The sequence below is a fragment of the Pocillopora verrucosa genome, chromosome 13, assembly GCF_036669915.1.
Source record: "Pocillopora verrucosa isolate sample1 chromosome 13, ASM3666991v2, whole genome shotgun sequence".
Taxonomy (NCBI): domain Eukaryota; kingdom Metazoa; phylum Cnidaria; class Anthozoa; order Scleractinia; family Pocilloporidae; genus Pocillopora; species Pocillopora verrucosa.
The window spans coordinates 16,454,397-16,475,029 of record NC_089324.1 but is presented as its reverse complement, the minus strand read 5'-3'; the positions used below and the strand labels follow the sequence as shown (position 1 = coordinate 16,475,029).

Below are 20,633 nucleotides of genomic sequence, written 5' to 3'. Positions count from 1 at the left end.
AAAGAAAGCTGAAAGAGCGATAAAGAACGGAAAAGAAAAAAAACGCCTGCTGAAAAGCCTCGACTTCGAGTGCTAGAGCCAGTTTTTTTCAATCGGCCCCCTCCAAGATTGTTCATAAAGAGAGCTTCGAGGGTGTTTCCAAAACATTTTTAACATCATAAATTACCTGCGTTAATTTATTCACAGTTAGCATGAAAAGAAAATAATTAAACGATACGCCTCTACCGTTCACATTTCATTATAGATACGAATATTCGTTAGAATGATTGGTTTGTGGCTGGACTTTGAAAATTTGATGTTAACGACTGGCAACTGTCAATCACAAGCGCCATTACAGGGTATGTAATGTTTCATCACTAAGGTCAGTAGAATACAATTTTCATAAAATACCATAATTCAACACATGCCTCGGTCCCAGCGCCCCAACCGAGTGGTTACGGCGCCGGTCTTGTAATCTGGTGGTCCCGGATTCAAGCCTTCCACCCTGCTACGCACTGGACTTGTTCCCAATTGCCCCGAATTTAACTCCTTGGCTGCGTTTTTACTTAGCTAACAGGTCTGTTTCCTGCCAGTTGGGATTTTCAAAAAACTGTGTTTATTCATTCACTCATTTATTCATTTATTTATTTGTTCGTGTAGACCCTAAAAACCCCGATTAAGGAGTGGGCGGACAAACACGCATACATACATACACGAGGATCTCAGTGAGTTTAGCCGTTAGCTATAAAACAGACAAAAAAGTTAGCTGTTAGGCGTAAAAATTGAGAAATTTTGACCGACAGTCGTAAAAAAATTGACCATCAAAAATTTCTGGTGACAACAGTTGAATGATTCACGGGATAACTGTTAGCCGTGAAATGGCCTAAGTTTTAACCGTTAGCTGTAAAAGCCATCACCCCATTGAGATCCTTATGCACACATGCATAAATACTTACTTACCAGGATGATGTTTTCAATTGTCACAAGCATCCTTGACCCACTGAATTATTTGATCGAATTTCCAAGGTGGGTCATTGATGTATCACGTCCAATGATGTGGTTATCAAACTTCTTTCCGGCATGGTAAAGCTCAGAGACAAAGTAGCAAGTAATGTGAGGAAACTCCACAGTAGTGTGGAAATCAGGCGTTCAGTTAATAATACGAAGAGATGTAGTAAACGGCGCAATAGTAGCGGCAGAGCCAAAACGCAGGAGGTCTGGGTCGGGTCGTTGTTCATTACGCTACCCAACCCAAACCTCTCTCACCTTTTCACTCTTCCGCTACTATTGCGCAGGTCACTACCGTGCTTCGTTTTACCAACGGAACGCCCGGAACACGCTAGTGGAAATGTCTTTCCATCACCAAAATCAAAATAATTTTTCCCCGTGTGTTTCTTAATGCTGTAGGATTTGAAAACTCATTTGTGCACGCATTTCCAAGGGCTGCAGACTACATGTACGAATTTTCTCTAAAGCACTGGCACAGTTGGGCACCTTGTTACAATGCATCAGCTGACGGCTGGGAACCAGAAGTGTTTCACGCAAAGTGCGATCATAAACCTCTCACAGTTGTCTTAGCAAGAGCTAACTCATGGTGGATATTCGGTGGCATCAGCTCAAGTCCATGGAATGCTCGTGAGAATAATTAGCTTTTGGTGAAATTTTATCTTGGGCTGTGTGGATTTCCACAGGGCGCTATGTGCTAGGATTTCCCTTAGTTGTTTAGATCTCCTGTGAAAAGTATAGATATATTTCGATAACCTCGCTACCCTCCTCAAAACGTTTCTTACATTCTCGTACAAACACATTTCAAATACAGTGTACTTTGGATTTCCACAAAGAGGAAAAATTGAAAAGCGCAAGTTACACAAAGCTTCGTCAGACAGCATCCATTAAAAAAAGGTAATCCAGGATTGCATTAGCTTAGCTTTACTCCGTTCTGTGATTGGTCCACAAAACGTGCGCTACTCTCTTAACTAGTCGGGCAAAACTAAATCAATCACGACTTGGTCGCTCGCGTTTCTCGCGTTCTAGGCAGTTTGGCAGTTTTTACTTTGAGTTCTTATTAGCCTCTTAGGGGTATTTTCCTTTCATCTGAGTGCTTATTGTGATAAGTTTGGCTTTGGTTTTACAATACTCAAGCGAAAAGCGCTTAAATAGACTAATTGTATATATATATATCATTTCAGTTTCCAACATGTCGACGATGAGTACTGGTTCAGTGCTGTTTACCCTGAGGAATTCCCACGGTTCTGATTCTCCTTACAGAATTTCTTCCCCAAAGAAGGCCATTATCTACAATAATATGAATTACGGACCGACTTTCGATGTCGATCTTTTGCTCATTGGAAAGAATGGTACAAGCTCTCTCGGGAAAACTTACGATGCACCAGGATACGTACGAGACATGGGACCCAAGAACACGTATTTGGCGGGAAGTTCTGAGTTTGTTTTGTCCGAACTTGAAGTTTATTATTCTGGTATATGTTCTTCATTTCTTCCTTAATTTGAATTATGATTATTGGATTAATCATAAAAATGGCAATTTCCTCAATTGTGATTGGTTTAAAAAACTCCTATTTTCCGCTAATTTGCTTGCCAAGTTATCGGACAGTTTGTTATTGGACAATTCAATAAGCCAATCACATTCACAGTTGTAGTTGAAATCAACCAACCAAAACCTTGGTTCAAATCATCATGGAAACAATGTAAAGATCTATTTTGTCACGTTTTTAATGCAAATTTCCCCTTTCTTTCATAACTTAGCCATTCTTCTTTTCTCGGAAATTGTAATTTTTATAATTAATTGGTAATTAGACTTCGCGTCGTCCAATTCGGTCTGCAATCATACTTGTGAAAAACAAATAGGACTCCCGCGGATTTTGTTGTCACTCGTACCATTAGAGACCGAATTGGACTCCACTCAGTCCTACTATCATTACTGGTCAAAACTATAACAAAATCTCGCACGTGATTGGTTATTATCCGCCCGTCAAGATTGGAATTGGATAGGGCGCGTCATGTGTGCGCCCTGTTGCCGCGCATTTCGCCGAATTAACTGTTGTTTTTTATGAAAACGTATAATTGATGGCTAGTTTATTCATCAAATTTTGTCATAGTTTTGATCAATTGCTTACAGGACCTCGTGTTTTCCAATTCTGTTCATGCTCTTAATTTAACAAATCGGACTCCCAATTTGCGGTCATTCGATTTTTTCATTCTCTTTTGTGATTACAGACTGACTTGGACGACAAGAAGTCTTGTTACTATTTCTTACGATAGAATCATTTTAAAACAATGTGTATAACTACCAAAAGAATCGAGTTTCAAAATTTGGCTTTAAATGTTTCATGAAGATAGTGGCCTGGATGTGGGATGCGGTGAACTCATGTCAATTTGGCCTGGAACGAGTCAACATGAGTGTGTGAGGATGAAATACAACGTTTTTAATGACCTGGTTTAATTGCAGAGAGCCATATTTTCTCAAAAGTGGAGACATGTTTCGCTGGAAATGTTTTATTGGCTGAGGGGGATCAAATAACCTGTCATTTTGGAGGCTCAAAGTACGTAAAGCAAGTCTACCTGGAAACCAACTGTGATACCGGAAAGAAGGCATCATTTCAGATTTCTTTCAACGATCGTGCCAAGTCAGTAGTGTAGGTTGAAATCTTTCTCGTTAACATTTCGCTTGTATCCATCAAAGTTTATCCCTGCTGCAGATTGACACTAATTATCTTATTTCCTCGAATAAGCGCCCGAGCACTTATTTAAAGTTTAGCGAAAAGTAGGGGCGCTTATCGGAAAAAAGATACTTAATCAAGGAGGAAGCTAATTATTTTCCTGTACTGATTTCTCCTAAGTTGAAGCTAAAAAGTTATAAACAAAGTGGCGATAGAGACAAGTTTCCCTTATATCCCTACTATTTAAGAAAGTGAGGGAGCAAGGGGGGGGGGGGGGGCACTTATTCGAGAAGGGTACTTGTTTGACATTATGGCTGAGAGGGTTGGCGCTTAATCGGGAGAATGCTTATTAGGCTGTGGGCGCTTATTCGAGGAAATACGGTAATCTCTTTTTGTGGCACAACTCCATTGACGACCTGGAACAAGTAAAGCCATTCTATTGTGGAGGCCTATCCCACTGTCTACGACATCATGTACAGTAGCGGATGCAGAGGTGAGGGTCCCGAGACCCACACCTCCCCTCAATAGACCTGTGGGTATTTTTAATCCATACCTGATACCAAACTTCTACCAAAATTGTATGTTTACCGAATCAAAGTTTAGAACCCTCCTCCCCCGCTCTCCCCTCATCCATCCCCCCCTCCTCCGTCCCCCCCCCCCCTCCATCAAAAGTTCCTAATTCCGCCCCTTGTCAATTTTTTTTTAAAAGATGAATTAAGGATTTTCCACCCTTCTGGAATGAGTATGACAGAGAGGAGTTTTCATTGTAAATCTTGTCCGATCATTAGATATGTCCGAGATGCGGCATGTGGGATAGTGTTTGAAAGACACAACAACAAAGGATTAGCTAATGGAGCCACGGAAATGACTTTAACACCGCTCATGTACCACAGTGATAAAAATGAAACTTCTGTTCAAGCAATGGGATGGATCGGGGAAAGAGGTAGAGTCAGCTCCAGGTTCTTCGTTTTAATCCTATCGTACTTTTCGTTCTGTCCTGGTTTTTTCATTCTTCTCCTAATTTTTGTTCTGTAGCTTCTCTTTATTGCGCTTGTTCTCCCTGTAAGTTTCTGTTGTTTTTTGTCGTTGTGTTTGTTCTGTAACGATAGGATTTTTAGTTATCGAGTTCTTTCATGCTTACGCTTCAAAATACAATATTCCACGTAGAAAACTTAGTCCAGAAAAGCGTAAACGCTACCAGTTCTCCTTTAGTCACCCGTAAGCAGTTGTTATTAGTGTTAAACTGTAACAGCCACCTGTCATGTCCTTTTGTGTAACTGTTATCCACCGGAACTCTTTAAAGTAATTAATATTGTAAAAGACGAAATTCCTACTTAGCCAATAGTGTAGTAGATTACATGATCCTGTAGATTATTCATGGCATTACGTTATCCATGTACGTTAGGTTTAAATAGGACTGTTCTGTAAAGCTTAGGGGTTGGGTGAGAAAGTTAGGAAGAGAACGGGGTTGAACCAGCCCTGGCCAGGTCCGTTCTGGTCAAAATTGTAGTAGAGCTTGCAGAATAAATCTACGTTGGAGCCAACCCTGTTGTCGTTAGTCATTCTCTCAAGGATAGTCAGCAACCGTAATAGATTCCGGTTACCTTCCCGCAGCCAGCGAGTGCCCCCAAGGAAAGCCTTTACCCAGAAGAGTTTTTAAGAGTTGTCCCCGTCCGTCCGTTCATTTGTGAAGGCAAAACCCTGTTTTCACAGTTCTTGTTAGGGAGTTTGGGACGTCACTGCAACGACGCCTGGGAAAACGTTGACGAAAAATCGAACTTTCTTTTCCACTAAGAATTTCGCCAGTTCCTCGGTAAATTTACGCTTTCTGATGATGCGACGTCATCCCTTCGGCACAACATGTGAATCATTGTAGTTTTGAACTCAAATTAAAAACAAAAAAAATTTAAATTTTAAAAATTAAATTCTGTCGAGGTTTCCTTTCAGCGAGGGGACTTCAAAGTTGATGACTTCAGGTTGTTGTTGTGCATGAGAAGACTGAAAAATAGCCAAGTTCTAAAACGCTCGTGCCGCGCTATTGTTCTGCGCAGTAAATTTTTTGTCTCGCCTCGTTCTTCTTGCAGTCCTTGTTGTTGTTGCATCGTCTTTGATGTTTTATTTTGTTGTGTTTGTCTCTGTTTTTCTTCTTCTTCTCCGTCCTCTCCCCAAAGATGACGAATTTCAGCCAATTTACGATCAGTACGGTTGGTTTTGGGTTGGGTTTTTTATATTAATAGGGAGTTTTAGAAAACCACGACGGCAACGGCAACGGGAACATCATTAAACAAAAGGCTTAATGAGCAGAACAATAGCTGTGCACGTGCGTTATAAATCTTTGTAAATTTTTTTGCGTCCTCTGCAAAACAACAACGTGAATGTCCAGATGTTGTCTGGAGAACGTGAACGACGACGGCTAATTTTGTAAATTTTTGTTTCTAATTTAAAGCTGTGTTACATATTCAGCTTCGAGATAGTTTGAACAGTGAGAAACAAGCTAAATGACTTTAGAATATCGCCAAACTCGTTGGTAAAATATAAGTTCAATTTTTAACAGACGTTGTCCACAGCGTCGCCGTCGTCGTTTCTTAAACTCGAACATCTATTATGAATCCATTCGTCTTTTCAAACAACAGATTGTGCTAAGATGACCTCTCTTTTTTTCTCAATACCAGATATTATGGAACCTTTACTTCAGTCCTTGATCTTATACTGGTCTATGGAAAATGTGACGCAAACAGCCAATCTTACAAGAAACGGAACCAACCGCACTGACCTCATTGACTCCAATACTAATGTTGTGTCACAACCTGTCAAGTCTTCTGAAGGAAAGTTGCACTTTGGGATTATTAATGAATCTTGTATTATAAACTTAAGACATACGACGTGCCCTGGGGGTATTACGATGTCTTTTTGGCTGAGATTATTTAAGACCAGACCAACAGAACCTGTGAAGATTTTGGGATTCGGCCAGCCGCATGAAAATAAAAATGGTTTTCTGGTTATGGAAAGAGAAGATGACCTTGTCATTCGAATGATCACTTACAAATACCGTTGCGAAATAGAACTAGATGTGGTCGATGGTGCTTGGACACATATAACTTTCTCGTTTCGTATTCCTCGTCTCCTGAAGGGTTACCGAAATGGTGAACAAAATGTAACCAATAATGTATGTGTTGTCGGGCCCAATGCTATCGAGTTTGATCAGCCATTAACAAGCGGAGCAGCCAAGGCTACTTTTGACGAAGTAATGATCTGGTTTCACCAGCTCCAGAGAGATGAAATCTTTGGCTTGGTTGAAAACAATATAGGTACGAACGACTGTTAAGTAACTTGTTACTTCCAGTTCTTACAGTGAATAGATACACCTAAAACCGGTTGAATAAGTTTATACGATCACACGCACGATATTTGCAAGACCCCGTGCCTTACTTAACAAGACAATTTGGTTTTATTGACTGAGCTGATAATGTAAATTGATTACCGTAAAGCTGAAGTTTCCAGCGTTAGCCCTCAGTCAGGGCTGTGACGATGGGGCAACCCTATAAACGTCAGTTTTAGAAACCCTTTACGTTGGTCAAGTTACATTTCCGACTCAATTTACAAAACCAAATTTATTCTGTTTTTCCTCTCCCCTCTCCCACAGTCTCTTTACAAACTTACCCCCAGACTCAGTTGCACTCTCAGTGGCAAATTGAAGCCTGAGTGTTATAACTGACTAACGTATGTCTTAACAATACTTGCAAAACTTAAAGACCAGAGCCGTCAATTTGAGGAACCAACTGAAAACCGCTTTGGCGAGTTGGGTTCATGGTCGTTAAAGAAGCTGTTCTATTTGAAAATATTTCTCTCACTAGAATCATCTTTTTTTATTTTATTATTATTTTACTTTTATGATTATTTCTATCAAGGAAAGCCATCTCGGTTTTGGATAAATGTGGAATTCAAGTTTCCAGGCAAGAATTGGAGCGAGTTCATTAAGTCAAAGGATGCAGAGAATCGAGACATCGAGGAACAGGTGTGATTTTCAAGGACTACGGGAGCAAATAGTTTCGCGTTTAGCGTTTTCAATTGGCTTATTCTTTTATTTTTTCTTCTTCAGGTCGGAAAAATGTTTGAAAATGATCCGAAATACGGCTTTTCCTCCGTTTATTCCGCAAGGTACCGTACGTAAAGTTTTTTTTTTCCAGATATATTCGGCGTGAATAAAAAATGAAATAGTATTGATAACACTTCAGTGCCATTGTTGTTTTTCAACAAACCTAAAGTGAAAATATCACAGTTTTGTGCTTGCTCGGCTAAACTGTCATTTTACGTGTTTTGAAGGACCAGCTGTACCATTCTCTTAAGTTTGCTCGTAACGTCATGATGTTGAATACCTAAAAAAACATCATAAAGGCTGGCTTATCATTAGTTTCACCTTTAAAGAATTCTGGATGGAAGATGATGATAGCATTGATGTCTATGCTCTTAGCTGCGAGTGATGCACATTTCGAATCCTGGGGAATATTTAAAAAGTTTCGTTTTTTACAGGTCCGGAAGTGTCATTGTAAATGTCAACATGTCGTTCTACTCTGTTGGAACTGACAACGTCATTAACCTTATTGAAGCCTTATCTCCAAACTCCTCATTATTTCGAGAAGATTTCGAAGTGACTTCTGTTGAATCGCTACACAGTAAGATTATTGTCATTTGCTACATTTATCACATTCGTTCTTAATTAAGAGAGCATTGTAAGGGAGCCGTCATTATGTATCGTTGGGGGGTGGAAGGATTTTGAATAGGGTCACATGGTTTTCAGGTGGAACGGAAAGGGGATCAGTGTTCGCTAACAGAATATATAGGAGGGACCATAGGAAATTAAATTCCCATAAGGGATAATTAAAATAGTACAGAGCCTTATGAGGGGGGGGGGGTGTTATGATACGATCAAAATCCTCCAATTCCCCTCCTCCTCCTCCCCCCCCCTCCCCCCGACAGGTGATAATATTCCCCGATCGCTAAACTTACTGAAGATCTCACACCCAAGCTCACCCGAAAAAATAAATAAATTTTCAAATCTTTTTTCTTCATAGTACCAACTAGGGCTCCCACAAACGTAACTGCTACTTCTTGTGAATCGGATTCTCTTTGTCTCCTGGTTTCGTGGACAAGTCTGCCAGAGTCTTATGTGGACAGTTTGAATGGAGTTTTCCAGGGATACGCGATACTGTATTGTGAAGAAGGCGAACCATTTGCTGAACAGTACGTACCGCCTCAGAATAAAGAAAGATACGAAGCTGAGATAAAGAACCTCAAGGGGGTCACTAAATATATTATTCGAGTATCGGTGGTTACCTTGTCTTGTGCGGGCCTTCCAAGTTCCCCTATCACTGCCTTTAGTGGGGAGAGCGGTAAGTAATGAAATGGCTCATTTCTCTATATGAAGATAGGCTCATAGCGAGGGTGTTGTAACTTTCATTAACGTTTTTTAATATTTTTTCCACGCGTTTCTATTGGTGCATTTGAAAAATTCGTATCAGAAGTTTACGCGGGCGAAAATAAAGAGGTTAAATTTTGATTTTGAAGTTTTGGTTTGTGTGCGTATGTGTTTTTTTTACGGATGAGGCGTACTTTAATAGAACATTTCAGCTGGGAAGAATCAGCTGAACAGGGGGTGAGGGGGGGGGGGGGTGCAGGAGTGTGCATCCCCTTACCTCCCTGATCACGAAAACCTGCGGTTTTCCAATATGACAAGCATTTTGCGTCATTCCTCAGCGGTGCACCCTCCCCCACCCCGAGAAAAATCCTTGTTAGTGTACCTGAGCAACTGCGCACTTACTGCTCCCCTAAACCAACAATAGTCAACTGATAACAAGTTAGGGTAATTTTGGGTCAGGAGAGAGGGGTTGGTGCGTCATTGCTCAGATATTTAAATTGCCCTTCTTTTTTAAGCGTTATGTTTCGTTGGCAAACAATCAAAGAGGGAAACAAACTAAAACCTTTGATTTTTAGCTCCCAGTGCTCCTCCATCCAACCTCAGAGTGACAGACCTAAACTCCACCTACTGCGAAGTCACATGGGACCCAATCCCTTCGGAGCATATTAATGCAGCCACGCTTCTTGGTTATGAGGTATTCTGGGAAAAGGGCACTAACTCTACGATCAATGTGACCAGGACAGCCCAAACAGCAGTTTGGTTGACAGATTTGGAAGAAGACACCGAGTACAATGTCTCCATCAGTGCTTTTAATCGAATTGGCAGTGGACCAAACAGCTCGTTGTTTACTTTCAGGACAGACAAAGGTCCCAGAGCTCCTAGTGCTCCTCCAACGAACCTCAGAGTCACCAACTTAAGTTCCACTTACTCCGAAGTAACATGGGACCCAATCCCTTCGGAGCATATTAATGCAGCCACGCTTCTTGGTTATGAGGTATTCTGGGAAAAGGGCACTAACTCTACGATCAATGTGACCAGGACAGCCCAAACAGCAGTTTGGTTGACAGATTTGGAAGAAGACACCGAGTACAATGTCTCCATCAGTGCTTTTAATCGAATTGGCAGTGGACCAAACAGCTCGTTGTTTACTTTCAGGACAGAAAAAGGTCCCAGAGCTCCTAGTGCTCCTCCAACGAACCTCAGAGTCACCAACCTGGGTTCTACTTTCTCTGAAGTCACATGGGACCCTATCCCTTCGCAGCACATTAACGCAGCCACACTTCTTGGTTATGAGGTATTCTGGGTAAAAGTCCTTAACTCTACAGTCAATGTGACCAGGACAGCACAAACAGCAGTTTGGTTGACAGATTTGGAAGAAGACACCGAGTACAATGTCTCCATCAGTGCTTTTAATCGAATTGGCAGTGGACCAAACAGCTCGTTGTTTACTTTCAGAACAGACAAAGGTCCCAGAGCTCCTAGTGCTCCTCCAACGAACCTCAGAGTCACCAACCTGGGTTCTACTTTCTCTGAAGTCACATGGGACCCAATCCCTTCGCAGCACATTAACGCGGATACACTACTTGGTTATGAGGTATTCTGGGTAAAAGTCCTTGACTCTACAGTCAATGTGACCAGGACAGCACAAACAACGGTTTGGTTGACAGATTTGGAGGAAGATACCGACTACAATGTTATCATCAATGCTTTTAATCAAATTGGCGGTGGACCAAACAGCTCATTGTTTACCTTCAGGACAGAAAAAGGTCAGTGACGGATTTCTAGCGCACAACTATCTTTCCTGCCTCCTGTAACTCAAAAATTACAGGACAAGCACAATCGTCTCCCTCACTTGCTCTCTTAGGGAGCTACCGAAAAAAATGTTTCAAATCTAAAATTTAAAAAAAAAACTGCTAATGTACTGTATTAAGGATTCTCTTATTATACAAAATTTGTTATCCCATAATGTCAGAAGTGTAAACACAGGCTGTACTGTAAATAATCGTCAGATTTAATCCTAACGTATGCAGTTTTATTACAGTTGTAAAGTACTTAGTATTTCAAAGTACCGTCAGTTGCGTAGGTAACTCCGACATTGGGAGAAATACAGCTACGGTATTCAGTTAATAAAAAAACACTAATAAAAGAAAACAGATATCATTTTGAGATAACTTAAAATTGAGCTGCTTTCTTTCAGCTGCAGTCAATGGCACCACTTTACTTGTTGCAAACTCAACCGTCAATGGAAGTAAGCGAATCACACATGCACCACTTAATCTGTAGGATAAAAGTTGCTGCATTATGCATTGTGTAACAACGTTAAGATAATTTAAACCGGAGCTGCTCTCTTTTTAGCTGCAGTCAACGGCACCACTTCACTTATGGCAAACTCAACCGTCAATGGAAGTAAGCGAATCACACATGCACCACTTAATCTGTATGATAAAAGTTGCTGCATTATGCATTGCAATAATTTAAACCTAAGCTTTTCTCCTTTTAGCTGCAGTCAACGGCACCTCTTCACTTGCTGCAAACTCAACTGTCAATGGAAGTAAGCGAATCGCACATGCACCACTTATTCTGTATGATAAAAGTTGCCACATTATGCATTGCAATAATTTAAACCTAAGCTTTTCTCCTTTTAGCTGCAGTCAACGGCACCTCTTCACTTGCTGCAAATTCAACTGTCAATGGAAGTAAGCGTATCTCACATACACCAATTAATCTGTAAGATAAAAGTTGCCGCATTATGCATTGTGTAACAATCTTGAAATAATTTAAACCTAAGCTGCTCTCTTTTTAGCTGCAGTCAACGGCACAACTTCACTTACTGCAAACTCAACCGTCAATAAAAGTAAGCAAATCCCACACGTGCACTATTGAACATGTACTCCGTCAGTATATAAAAATTGCCCTATTATGTAATGTGTATCAATGAAGTCTAGCAAATACCAACAAGCCAAGAGTACGAGAGATTGCCATTTTCAATGTTTTTAAATGTAAGCTTTCCTTCTCTTAGCTGCAGACAACAGCACGACCTCTCATGCTGGAAACTCAACCATCAATGGTAGTAAGTAAATCCTCTTGGCAACTACTCCAAGCTGATTTAAATATCGCCAGTAAACATGACGCAACACCAAATTCTAACACTTAAAATATTAAAGAAATTTTGGTTGAAAGTAAATTTTATGTTATCGGATATTAACACTGTTTTGTCTTCTTTTAGCTTTTGCTAACAGCATCAGTGTTTTAAATTACTCTACTACAGGAAGCCCTATCATGAGGACCAATCAAATTGAGTAGAATTTTCCTCATGAGTTATGCATTCAGACGAGATGTCTTTCATAATGCATCGTTCCAGATGTATTATGAATGATAGTTCGTCTCGATGTGTATTGTGCCCGTCTTTATACTAGAGACGCCTAACTAGAAGAATTACAAATGTTTGCCCTAGTTCGATCAGACAGATTTTGAGTCTTAGGTATAAGAACAGTCATCGAAAAGACACGCTATTTTTTAACCAGACGCTAGATGCGTTCCCTTAGAAAGAAAAGAGCCTCCCCCCGCCCCTTTTGCAAAAAGATGCTAAACCTTATGTATGTATTCCTTTAGCATTAATCAACAGCACCAATTACAATAGTCTCAATAGCTCTCACGTACAAAACCATAACACAACGATAAACCAAGGTAAGTGCGGTTTTTACCCCATAGAGCGCTTTTCAATTGAGTGTCGTAAAACTCAAACCAAAATAATGACAACAGCCAATGAGAAGGAAAGAAATTATCGTTAAGAGCCAATGAGAATTCAATGCAAAAACAACCAAGCTGCCTTAAGCGCGGGAAAACGTGGGCAACCAAGTCATGATTGGTTTTCGTTTTGCATCTGATTGGTTGAGAGAGTAGCACGAGTTTTCTGGACCAATCACAAGGCGAAGTAAGGCTAGACCAAAGCAACCCTAAATAACTTTGGACAATGAGTTGAAACTTCCTCTTTTAGGGTTGTTTTTTACCTTCCAGATGGCCTGTATAGTCAAAGTGACTTGATGAATGAGACCAACGAACCATACGCTAAACAATAATGAACATTACCTTTGTTTCTTAGCTTCAGTTAACAGCACCATAGTCTTTAATAACTCTACAGTAAGTGGATCGAATGTATCGATTGGTCAAAGTAAGTGAAAATACATTAATTTCTAAGTTTAGGGATCTTAGATTTTCAGTAATCGACGCGAATTTCAGATTGTGGAACCTGGAATTTTCTTAGATGTGCAATGCTATAAGGTCATCTAGTATACCCTGTCAAGACTGAACCAGAGCATATGGCCTCATGAACTGTTGATATACCTAAGGAAATAGGAGCTGTGGTCAAGAGCGCTTTTTTACCGGAAATTAAAAAACTAACAAATTTACTGATTCGCAGATCTCTTTAATCTTAATTCATCTACTTTTAATAGCAAACAAATAAACTTGTCAAAGTCCCTTACTTGACAGCAACTCTGTTGTCCTATGCATTTATTCCACTGAACTTGATACAACATTTACAGAATGGAATAAAAATTTACATAACTGGAGACAAAATTTACCCACGTTCATCAAAATTAGTGAATATATAACAGACTTAATTGCGATAAACTGCTAAGTGAATCTAACTAAACCAAATCTCAACCTCTGAAAAATTAGGAAATTTACGTTTTCTATTGCTAATTCTTTCAGGTGTGATAAATAACGGTGTTGCAAACGCTACGTTGTCAAGTTCGACGACCAGCTCATCAACAGTAAAACAAGAAGGTGAGTGGAATCAATTGCCATCTCAAAAGATTAAAAGAAAGAGTGAAAAAAAAAACATGCTCCAACATGGAGGCAGGGCGTTTCCCAACACGCGCAGTGAAGAGGGTAAATTGTTGCCAACAACCTCTAAATAGATACTACTGGTGAGTGAATGGAATGAATTTATTTTTCTCTACCGAAGCTAGAACTGACACTCGAAACATCAGCTTTAAAAACTCCTTGCGGTGATCAATTTACATCATCAAATCAGTTTATGAAATACAATTATCGTGTTACGACCCCCCTCCCCTCGACGCAACACAACAATTTCCTAGCGGGTGAACGTTTATATTATTCTCGGAAGTCAACATGACCTTCGGGTTAAGTAATAGCGTTATTCAGTGCTTTGGAGAGTTGGTTTTGATTTATACATTTATAATCACTAACCACTCATTATCTACCACCTTGAAGGGGGGGGGGGGGGGGAGAGAGCGGTCAAGGATTCATGTCGTGTCATGATAAAATGGTATCCGGTCACTTCGTTCCATGACCACTTCGTTCCATCCTTTGGTCACTTCGTTCCACCAAGTAGTCACTTCGTTCCAAAGAATAGTCACTTCGTTCCAAGTGTAAACTAAGCGTGTAAACTTCTAATCTTACAAAACTAGTAAACGGTATACGCCGTCTGTTGTGACGGCCATTTTGAAACTTGTGAAGTACCTGCCGTGTGCGTGGAATCTGGGACTACCGGAAACAACTATACGTATACACGTTGATCATAGCAACCAGACCAAAGTAAACCTTGATTTCATTATTTCAACATCGCTTTACTTTTTTATCAGACTTGAGTAAAAATGAACCTGCTTGTTATTACTAAGTTAACCTTTCTTTACAGTATTTATTAGTTTTAGACTGACGAATACGCGAAATCATGTTTAGATCGAACATAAACGCGAAAAGATGTGAAACCACTCGTTGATCATAGCAACCAGAATAGAGAACTTTCATCACGACAACATCTCCATGTGATCACAAAGCGCTTCACTATTTTTCCCTTTTATAAGATATGATCCATCTTTCATCATACTTTACTTTCATCATACGTTACTTTCACTGAAGAAGATGCAAATCTATGATTTGTTCGTAAAAACCCGACTGTTTAAAGACGACACAAACGATTTCATCGTGAAAACATATTCTTCGGTGATTGTCATTACAACCCTCGCTAAAATTTATTATTAAGACTAAAGTAGATAACAGCTACACTTAACTTGAATTTGAACAAACCACGCTTTAATAACGTTTTGATAGTTTTCGATTAATAAACCATGCTTTGATCATAGCAACCCGACTCAAGCGGACGCATGACCACGCTTCGTCATGACAACATCGTCTGACTTTTTCCCCTTGACTTTGATCATTGTCATAACAATCTCGTTTAACTTAAATTCGAACAAGCCACGATTTGATAACGTTTTAATAATTTTCGATCTATAAGGAACGAAGTGACCAAAGGATGGAACGAAGTGGTTTGGAACGAAGTGGTCATGGAACGAAGTGGCCGTAATTCGATAAAATTCGTCTACTCCCGCAAAGGCTCTTTGGGGATCCAATAATCCCCCTCCCTCATTGGCAGTCAATTTTCTATAGTTCCCCTCCCTTTATACTCTGGTAGCGACGACGACTGACTCCCCTTCCATCCCCCCTAAAAATCATGTAATACTCCAAAATCCTCTGATCCCTCTCCCCTGGAGAGCAATAATGACTGGTTCTTAAGCTTAAAATTAGACCTCAAAGCAGGAAGAAACAAGTCATGTTTTTCTGTATATCGTTAAGGTGGCTATGTAATATCCTCCACATGCCTCTCCTTTCTGCTCGCCGCGTATTTTTCCGTTTTTGCGCCGAACAAGGAACGCCCTAACGGTTGCCTAAGGTTATCAGCGGTTGTCAGGAGCCCATTAATGGGCTCTTGCGGTTGTCTGAGGTTAACAGAATTATTTTCAACACCCTCACACGAGCTTACATTTTTTCTTTATTGGTCATATCATATCTTCTCCCACTGCAGTTCCTAAGGATACACCTGAGAACGTAAACGCTAAAAATTACACAAGTATTAACTCACTTTTGGTCACGTGGGATTCAATACCCTCAGCTTCACGCAACGGAGTTATCCTTGGTTATAAAGTTTTCTACAGACCCGTGCTCGTGTCACGTGAGCAACCAACTGTCACCAGCTCATTCATGGTGATAGTCGGTGCATCAGACCAACAGGCCTTACTGACCAGATTAGACAGCTTCACTGTATACGAGATTGAGGTGCTGGGGTTCAATGTGGTTGGAGACGGGCCTAGAAGCACTCCCATAAATGCAGGTAGGGGGAGATATACGTGATTCGCGCCTATTGCCGCCTCCCCACGCATTGCTGAAGCTTACAGCAGAAGCAGTATATCCGCAAAACAAACCCCACTCCCACAAAATACAGCAGTCAAACGTTTGCGCATGGGCGAAAGTTGTGATGATTAGGTGACGTGCTTTCAGGCTGTCAGATACAAGTTGTCTTACGGTGTTTACAACCACACGAGCCAGTAAGTTATTGTGTTTCAAAAGCCTTTAACCTTTATGATAAAGCTCAAAAGAAAGTGGTAAGTAAGCTGGATACCCGTACTTGAATAAGCCTTCTGTTCGAGTGGTCTCGAGTTTTCCCTTTTCCCCACTGCTGTTTCCTTTAAACGACGTTTCAATTTTCTTTCGCTTATTTTGCAAGGCAGCCGTTGTTTCTTATGTTTCCTTTGAAATGTTGCGCTGAAAATTTGCGAGAGTTGATCCCCTCGCGCATTCCCGACGTTTGACCGCTGTGTACCTCCCATAATATTATTCTCGTGAGTGAGTAAAATGTTTCTGAGCTTTCCTTTGTTTTTTCATCGATATAGAAACATGCAGATGCCCCAGCTCGTTCAGCACAAACTGGTGGCACAATCCTCCTTATATGATTCGCGATTCCCAATCAGAAGCCATATTTCCATTCATAATAAAAAACATGGTGTCGACCTGCTGTCAGCCGTGTCAAACCCACGCTTCCACCATTGTATACTTCGTGGGAAACAACACGAATCATCGCAGCGAAAAAAGAGGGCATGATCAAGTCAGAGCATCTGTAGAAGAAAGCGACTTGAGCTTTCCTTTGTATGGATACAAAGGACAGGATCATTTCATGGGACAGTTTGGCTTTATGGCGGTAGTGGAGTCTCCTTCAGTGGTTCTTATTGTACCTAAGGAGGATTCCAATTCTTCCTCTATGCGATTATTATCGTCCTTGTTTCAATGTTGGCCGGTCATGCTCATCAACCTGTGCATTGTTTTTCTTAGCGGGATCGTCATATGGTTTTTGGTTAGTCCCAACATGACAACATTGAGTTTTCGTTCCATCAGCATAGCAGTTTGACTCCTCCCTCTCAATTTCACTTTGAGGACCGGCCATTTTTTATTGCGTGGGGAGATGGGGTGGGGGGGTTTGGAGGATTTTGGTTGCGTTACGATCCTCCCCCCCCCCCACATTTCCTCTGACCTCCCTCCCCACAATCCTCCGATTCCCTCCCCTGCGATAAGTAATGAATGGTCCATTAGCTTTTCATATATTTTTTTTCATTTTTTTTCTGTTACCCAAGCCCGTCAATGTTAATGCATTAACTTAGACCATTCGCTTTGAAGATCTGACTTTCTTGTTCTTTTCTATCCTTTTCATTCCATCCTTGCCTTTTCTTCTTACTCATATCTATTTTTCAGGACTCTTCGAAAAATCCCGAGGAATTTCCAAAATCCTTTTTAAAAGGAACTCCAGAAGGAATTTGGTGGACATTTGTTACTATGACAACCGTTGGGTGAGTAGTGCAGTGAGTAGAACAGGTCAGAATCGAGATACCTCATACCCACATTCCACTATGATTTCATATTTTTTTCTGAGGAGGAGAAATTCCTATGGTAATCGCTATCTTAATGTTGTTTTACATATATACATAAAATCACCTTCGTGTTAAACGTTTCAAATAAAAGCTGCTAGATTGAATTTATTTCTTAAAAATTTTCCTTTCCAATGAAGAGCCTCATTTGCTTTTGTATATACGTACGCTACGCGGGCCTTCGTTTTTGCTTTGTTTTTCAGTTACGGTGACAAGACTCCCAAGTCACCACTTGGTCGTATCTTTGCTGTGGCTTCAACTCTGATTGGCCTGGTTACTACTGCTGTGCTGATAGGCTCTCTGACGTCTTCCCTGACAACAGACATTGTTTTCACAGATGTAAGACTGTTTGGGGCGAAGGTAATATGCGCTGCCTTTCATAATGTAATGACTGAGAAATCACCGATATGGTACAATATAAAGTGAAACCTTTCTTCTCATTTCTTCTTGTTCTTTCTTTAGATCGCAGCTGTACATAACTCATCTGAATTCCGTCTTGGGTTAAAGAAAAATGCAAAGATGAACCCAGGTAAAATTAACATATCTTTTTGTTTCTTTTGCGAGCGACATATGAGAAGGCACAGGCAAAATCAGTTTCCAAAAGCAGTACGCTAGAGCAATTTTTAACTCAGAACGTCCAACCGGAAGAAAAAAGAATACCCGTAAGAACCAATGACAACTCAAACTAAACACAACCAGAAATGCGTAAAGCGCGGGAAAGTATGGGTAAACGCGGGTGACCAAGTCGTGTTTGGTTTTAGATTTTCATCTAATTGGTTTAAAAAGCGGCGAAAGTTTTCTGGACCAATCAAAAAGCGAAGTAAAGCAAAACCAAGGAAATTTCAGACAACTTTTGCCACTCAATTTAAAATTGCTCCAAGATAGTCATGATAATTCTCAATTTTTGTTTTCCTGATTAACGTGTCACATCGCTGTTTTTCATTTGAATTCAACAGATAGAGAGTACAAAAATCTAGATGATCTGCACGAGGCTCTTCGATCTCGTGAAGTCGAGGGGGCCTTGGTCGATGCTTTAGTGGCTGGGAGCCGAGGCGATTTGTTCAATTCAAGTGAATTACGTATCTATAAAACTCTGCATCATTCATCAGTTTACGGAGTGGTTTTAGCTGGGCATGCCAAAAAGCTTCAAAAATGCTTCTCTAATTTTTTGAAGGAGAACTCTGCAGAAGTTTCTGCACATGTTGCCTCAAAGACAAAGGTCATTAAGGTACTTATGTTTCCAGTGTATTTTTTTTTTCAATTTCGTTCAAGTTATTTCAAGCTTTTAAACAGAAGTTGTAACATATAGGGCGGTAAAACTCTGCAACACACCCACAAGTGTTACTGTTACGATCACAGTCAGGACGTTTTCGGGGACAAGATTTTGTAATATGGCCAAATACTTTCTATAGACGGAGTGTATGCCACGCGAAAGCTTTGAAGTTCCAGTTATCTGTTGACCCGTCGTGTTGCAGTGACTTATCGTCTTCTGTGTCGTCTCAACCATTGAGACGACACCATTCTAGCCTGTTCCAGGCCTCAGTTAGTAAAACGAAGGGCGATAGTAAACAACTCGTTGGCAGCGGAGGAGTAAAAAAAAAGAGAGGTTTGGATCGGGTGGTGTAACGACCCAAACCGGACTTCCCTCGTTTTCGCTCTGACATCATTATCACGCCGTTTACTGCTTCGCCACATTTTACGAACTGAATCCCTGGAACAGGTTATGACCATTTAAATAACAGCTTCTCAAGTGAAATCGTTACCATGATATCCAACACTGTTACAATAACTAATAAGCTGATGTAAGAGATTGTTAAAAATTTTACTGCAATTTATAGATTTCAGCAGAAAGTGCGGCTGTGGAACAAGCAATGAATTTGTTTCATCCTAAAAACGTTTTATTCCAAGACTCTCTCTGGTGGAGTCTGAAAGTGTTAGCCTTCCTGACAGTATGCGGTCTGACCTGGGAGATAACAAGAGCTATGCGCATTTCACGACAACGTCGTGGTAAGAGTCTTCTCATTCCTAGCGTATCTGTATAATTTTACACTTTTGTCCCAAATCTAGGTTTCCCGTAAGAACTCTAGCCTCCAACCTTTTATTTTGCGATCGTATTAATCCTGTAGTACCCTGCCAATTGACAGACACATTGCTCGCTTATGTGCTTGAACCAAGTGCATATTTCAAATGAATTTCTGCGCAAGGCTTCCAATCTAGTCACTGACTATCCCTGTTAATTTTATACGCATACACGGCACTGATCATACTCCTCACCCTCCTCCCCCAGGGGCAAACGCACCATCTAATATTAAGGGGAAGAGGGCTCAGTTTCAATGCTACTGATACAAGCCTCTTTTCAATTAAATTACAGTCCATCATCAAAACGATGAGATGATTGGCTCACGCAAGAAACAGCGATTAGAATTAGAAACTACAGTAACTGAATTCTACAACAATGCAAGGGAAATTTTCAGACGATTTTCGATCAAACACAGAGAGGAAAGAAGGCAGTTAGTGAAACAAACCAAGCAAATGGCGAGGAGGTACGATGGAAAGTACGCTTGGATTAAACCGTGACTGGTGCATCGGAAGTGACGCAGGAGTCCAACGGGTGCGATACCATTGTGGGCTACGTATGCGCGTTGCCTGGTGACAATCTCCGCAGGTCACATTTATGATTGTTCCCGTTTGAAAATACTTCGATTAAGAGGCTAACGAATTTAATCAAACGCAGGAGGGAGAGTATCGCAACTCGAATACAACACATTTTCTGTATTTCTTTGTAATCAATAAAAATATGGATTTGTGTGGCTCAACTCAATGGTTAACTCTCAA

At 40.6% G+C, this 20,633-nt stretch overlaps 2 protein-coding genes across 2 annotated transcripts; both read left to right on the top strand.

Annotated features, from left to right (window-relative positions):
* Positions 1-262: 262 nt before the first annotated feature.
* On the top strand, positions 263-8,921 carry LOC136277657 (uncharacterized). Its single transcript, XM_066160044.1, has 11 exons — positions 263-338; positions 1,387-1,614; positions 2,169-2,459; positions 3,449-3,635; positions 4,448-4,602; positions 6,332-6,967; positions 7,568-7,674; positions 7,759-7,817; positions 8,190-8,332; positions 8,732-8,833; positions 8,917-8,921. Exons 1-11 carry the CDS (start codon positions 263-265, stop codon positions 8,919-8,921), a joined length of 1,989 nt encoding a protein of 662 aa, XP_066016141.1.
* A 945-nt stretch (positions 8,922-9,866) lies between these two features.
* Positions 9,867-20,614, top strand: LOC131794463 (protein sidekick-2). The gene is made up of 18 exons (XM_066160043.1): positions 9,867-9,915; positions 10,011-10,841; positions 11,273-11,323; positions 11,431-11,481; positions 11,576-11,626; positions 11,879-11,929; positions 12,095-12,145; positions 12,688-12,762; positions 13,178-13,246; positions 13,789-13,863; positions 15,908-16,213; positions 16,773-17,230; positions 17,626-17,720; positions 18,002-18,158; positions 18,261-18,327; positions 18,755-19,026; positions 19,637-19,805; positions 20,170-20,614. The coding sequence occupies exons 1-18, from the start codon at positions 9,867-9,869 to the stop codon at positions 20,373-20,375; spliced, it is 3,084 nt and encodes a 1,027-aa protein (XP_066016140.1). The 3' UTR covers positions 20,376-20,614.
* Positions 20,615-20,633: the final 19 nt, after the last annotated feature.

Bases quoted from the DNA above. Each gene is read 5' to 3' on its own strand.
- LOC136277657 (XM_066160044.1), top strand. From the start codon at position 263: ATGATTGGTTTGTGGCTGGACTTTGAAAATTTGATGTTAACGACTGGC. The intron at 3,636-4,447 runs GTAGGTTGAAAT...TCCGATCATTAG, and splicing joins GATCGTGCCAAGTCAGTAGT to ATATGTCCGAGATGCGGCAT. The intron at 8,333-8,731 runs GTAAGATTATTG...TTTTCTTCATAG, and splicing joins TTCTGTTGAATCGCTACACA to TACCAACTAGGGCTCCCACA.
- LOC131794463 (XM_066160043.1), top strand. From the start codon at position 9,867: ATGTCTCCATCAGTGCTTTTAATCGAATTGGCAGTGGACCAAACAGCT. The intron at 13,247-13,788 runs GTAAGTGAAAAT...TAATTCTTTCAG, and splicing joins GAATGTATCGATTGGTCAAA to GTGTGATAAATAACGGTGTT. The intron at 19,027-19,636 runs GTACTTATGTTT...TGCAATTTATAG, and splicing joins CAAAGACAAAGGTCATTAAG to ATTTCAGCAGAAAGTGCGGC.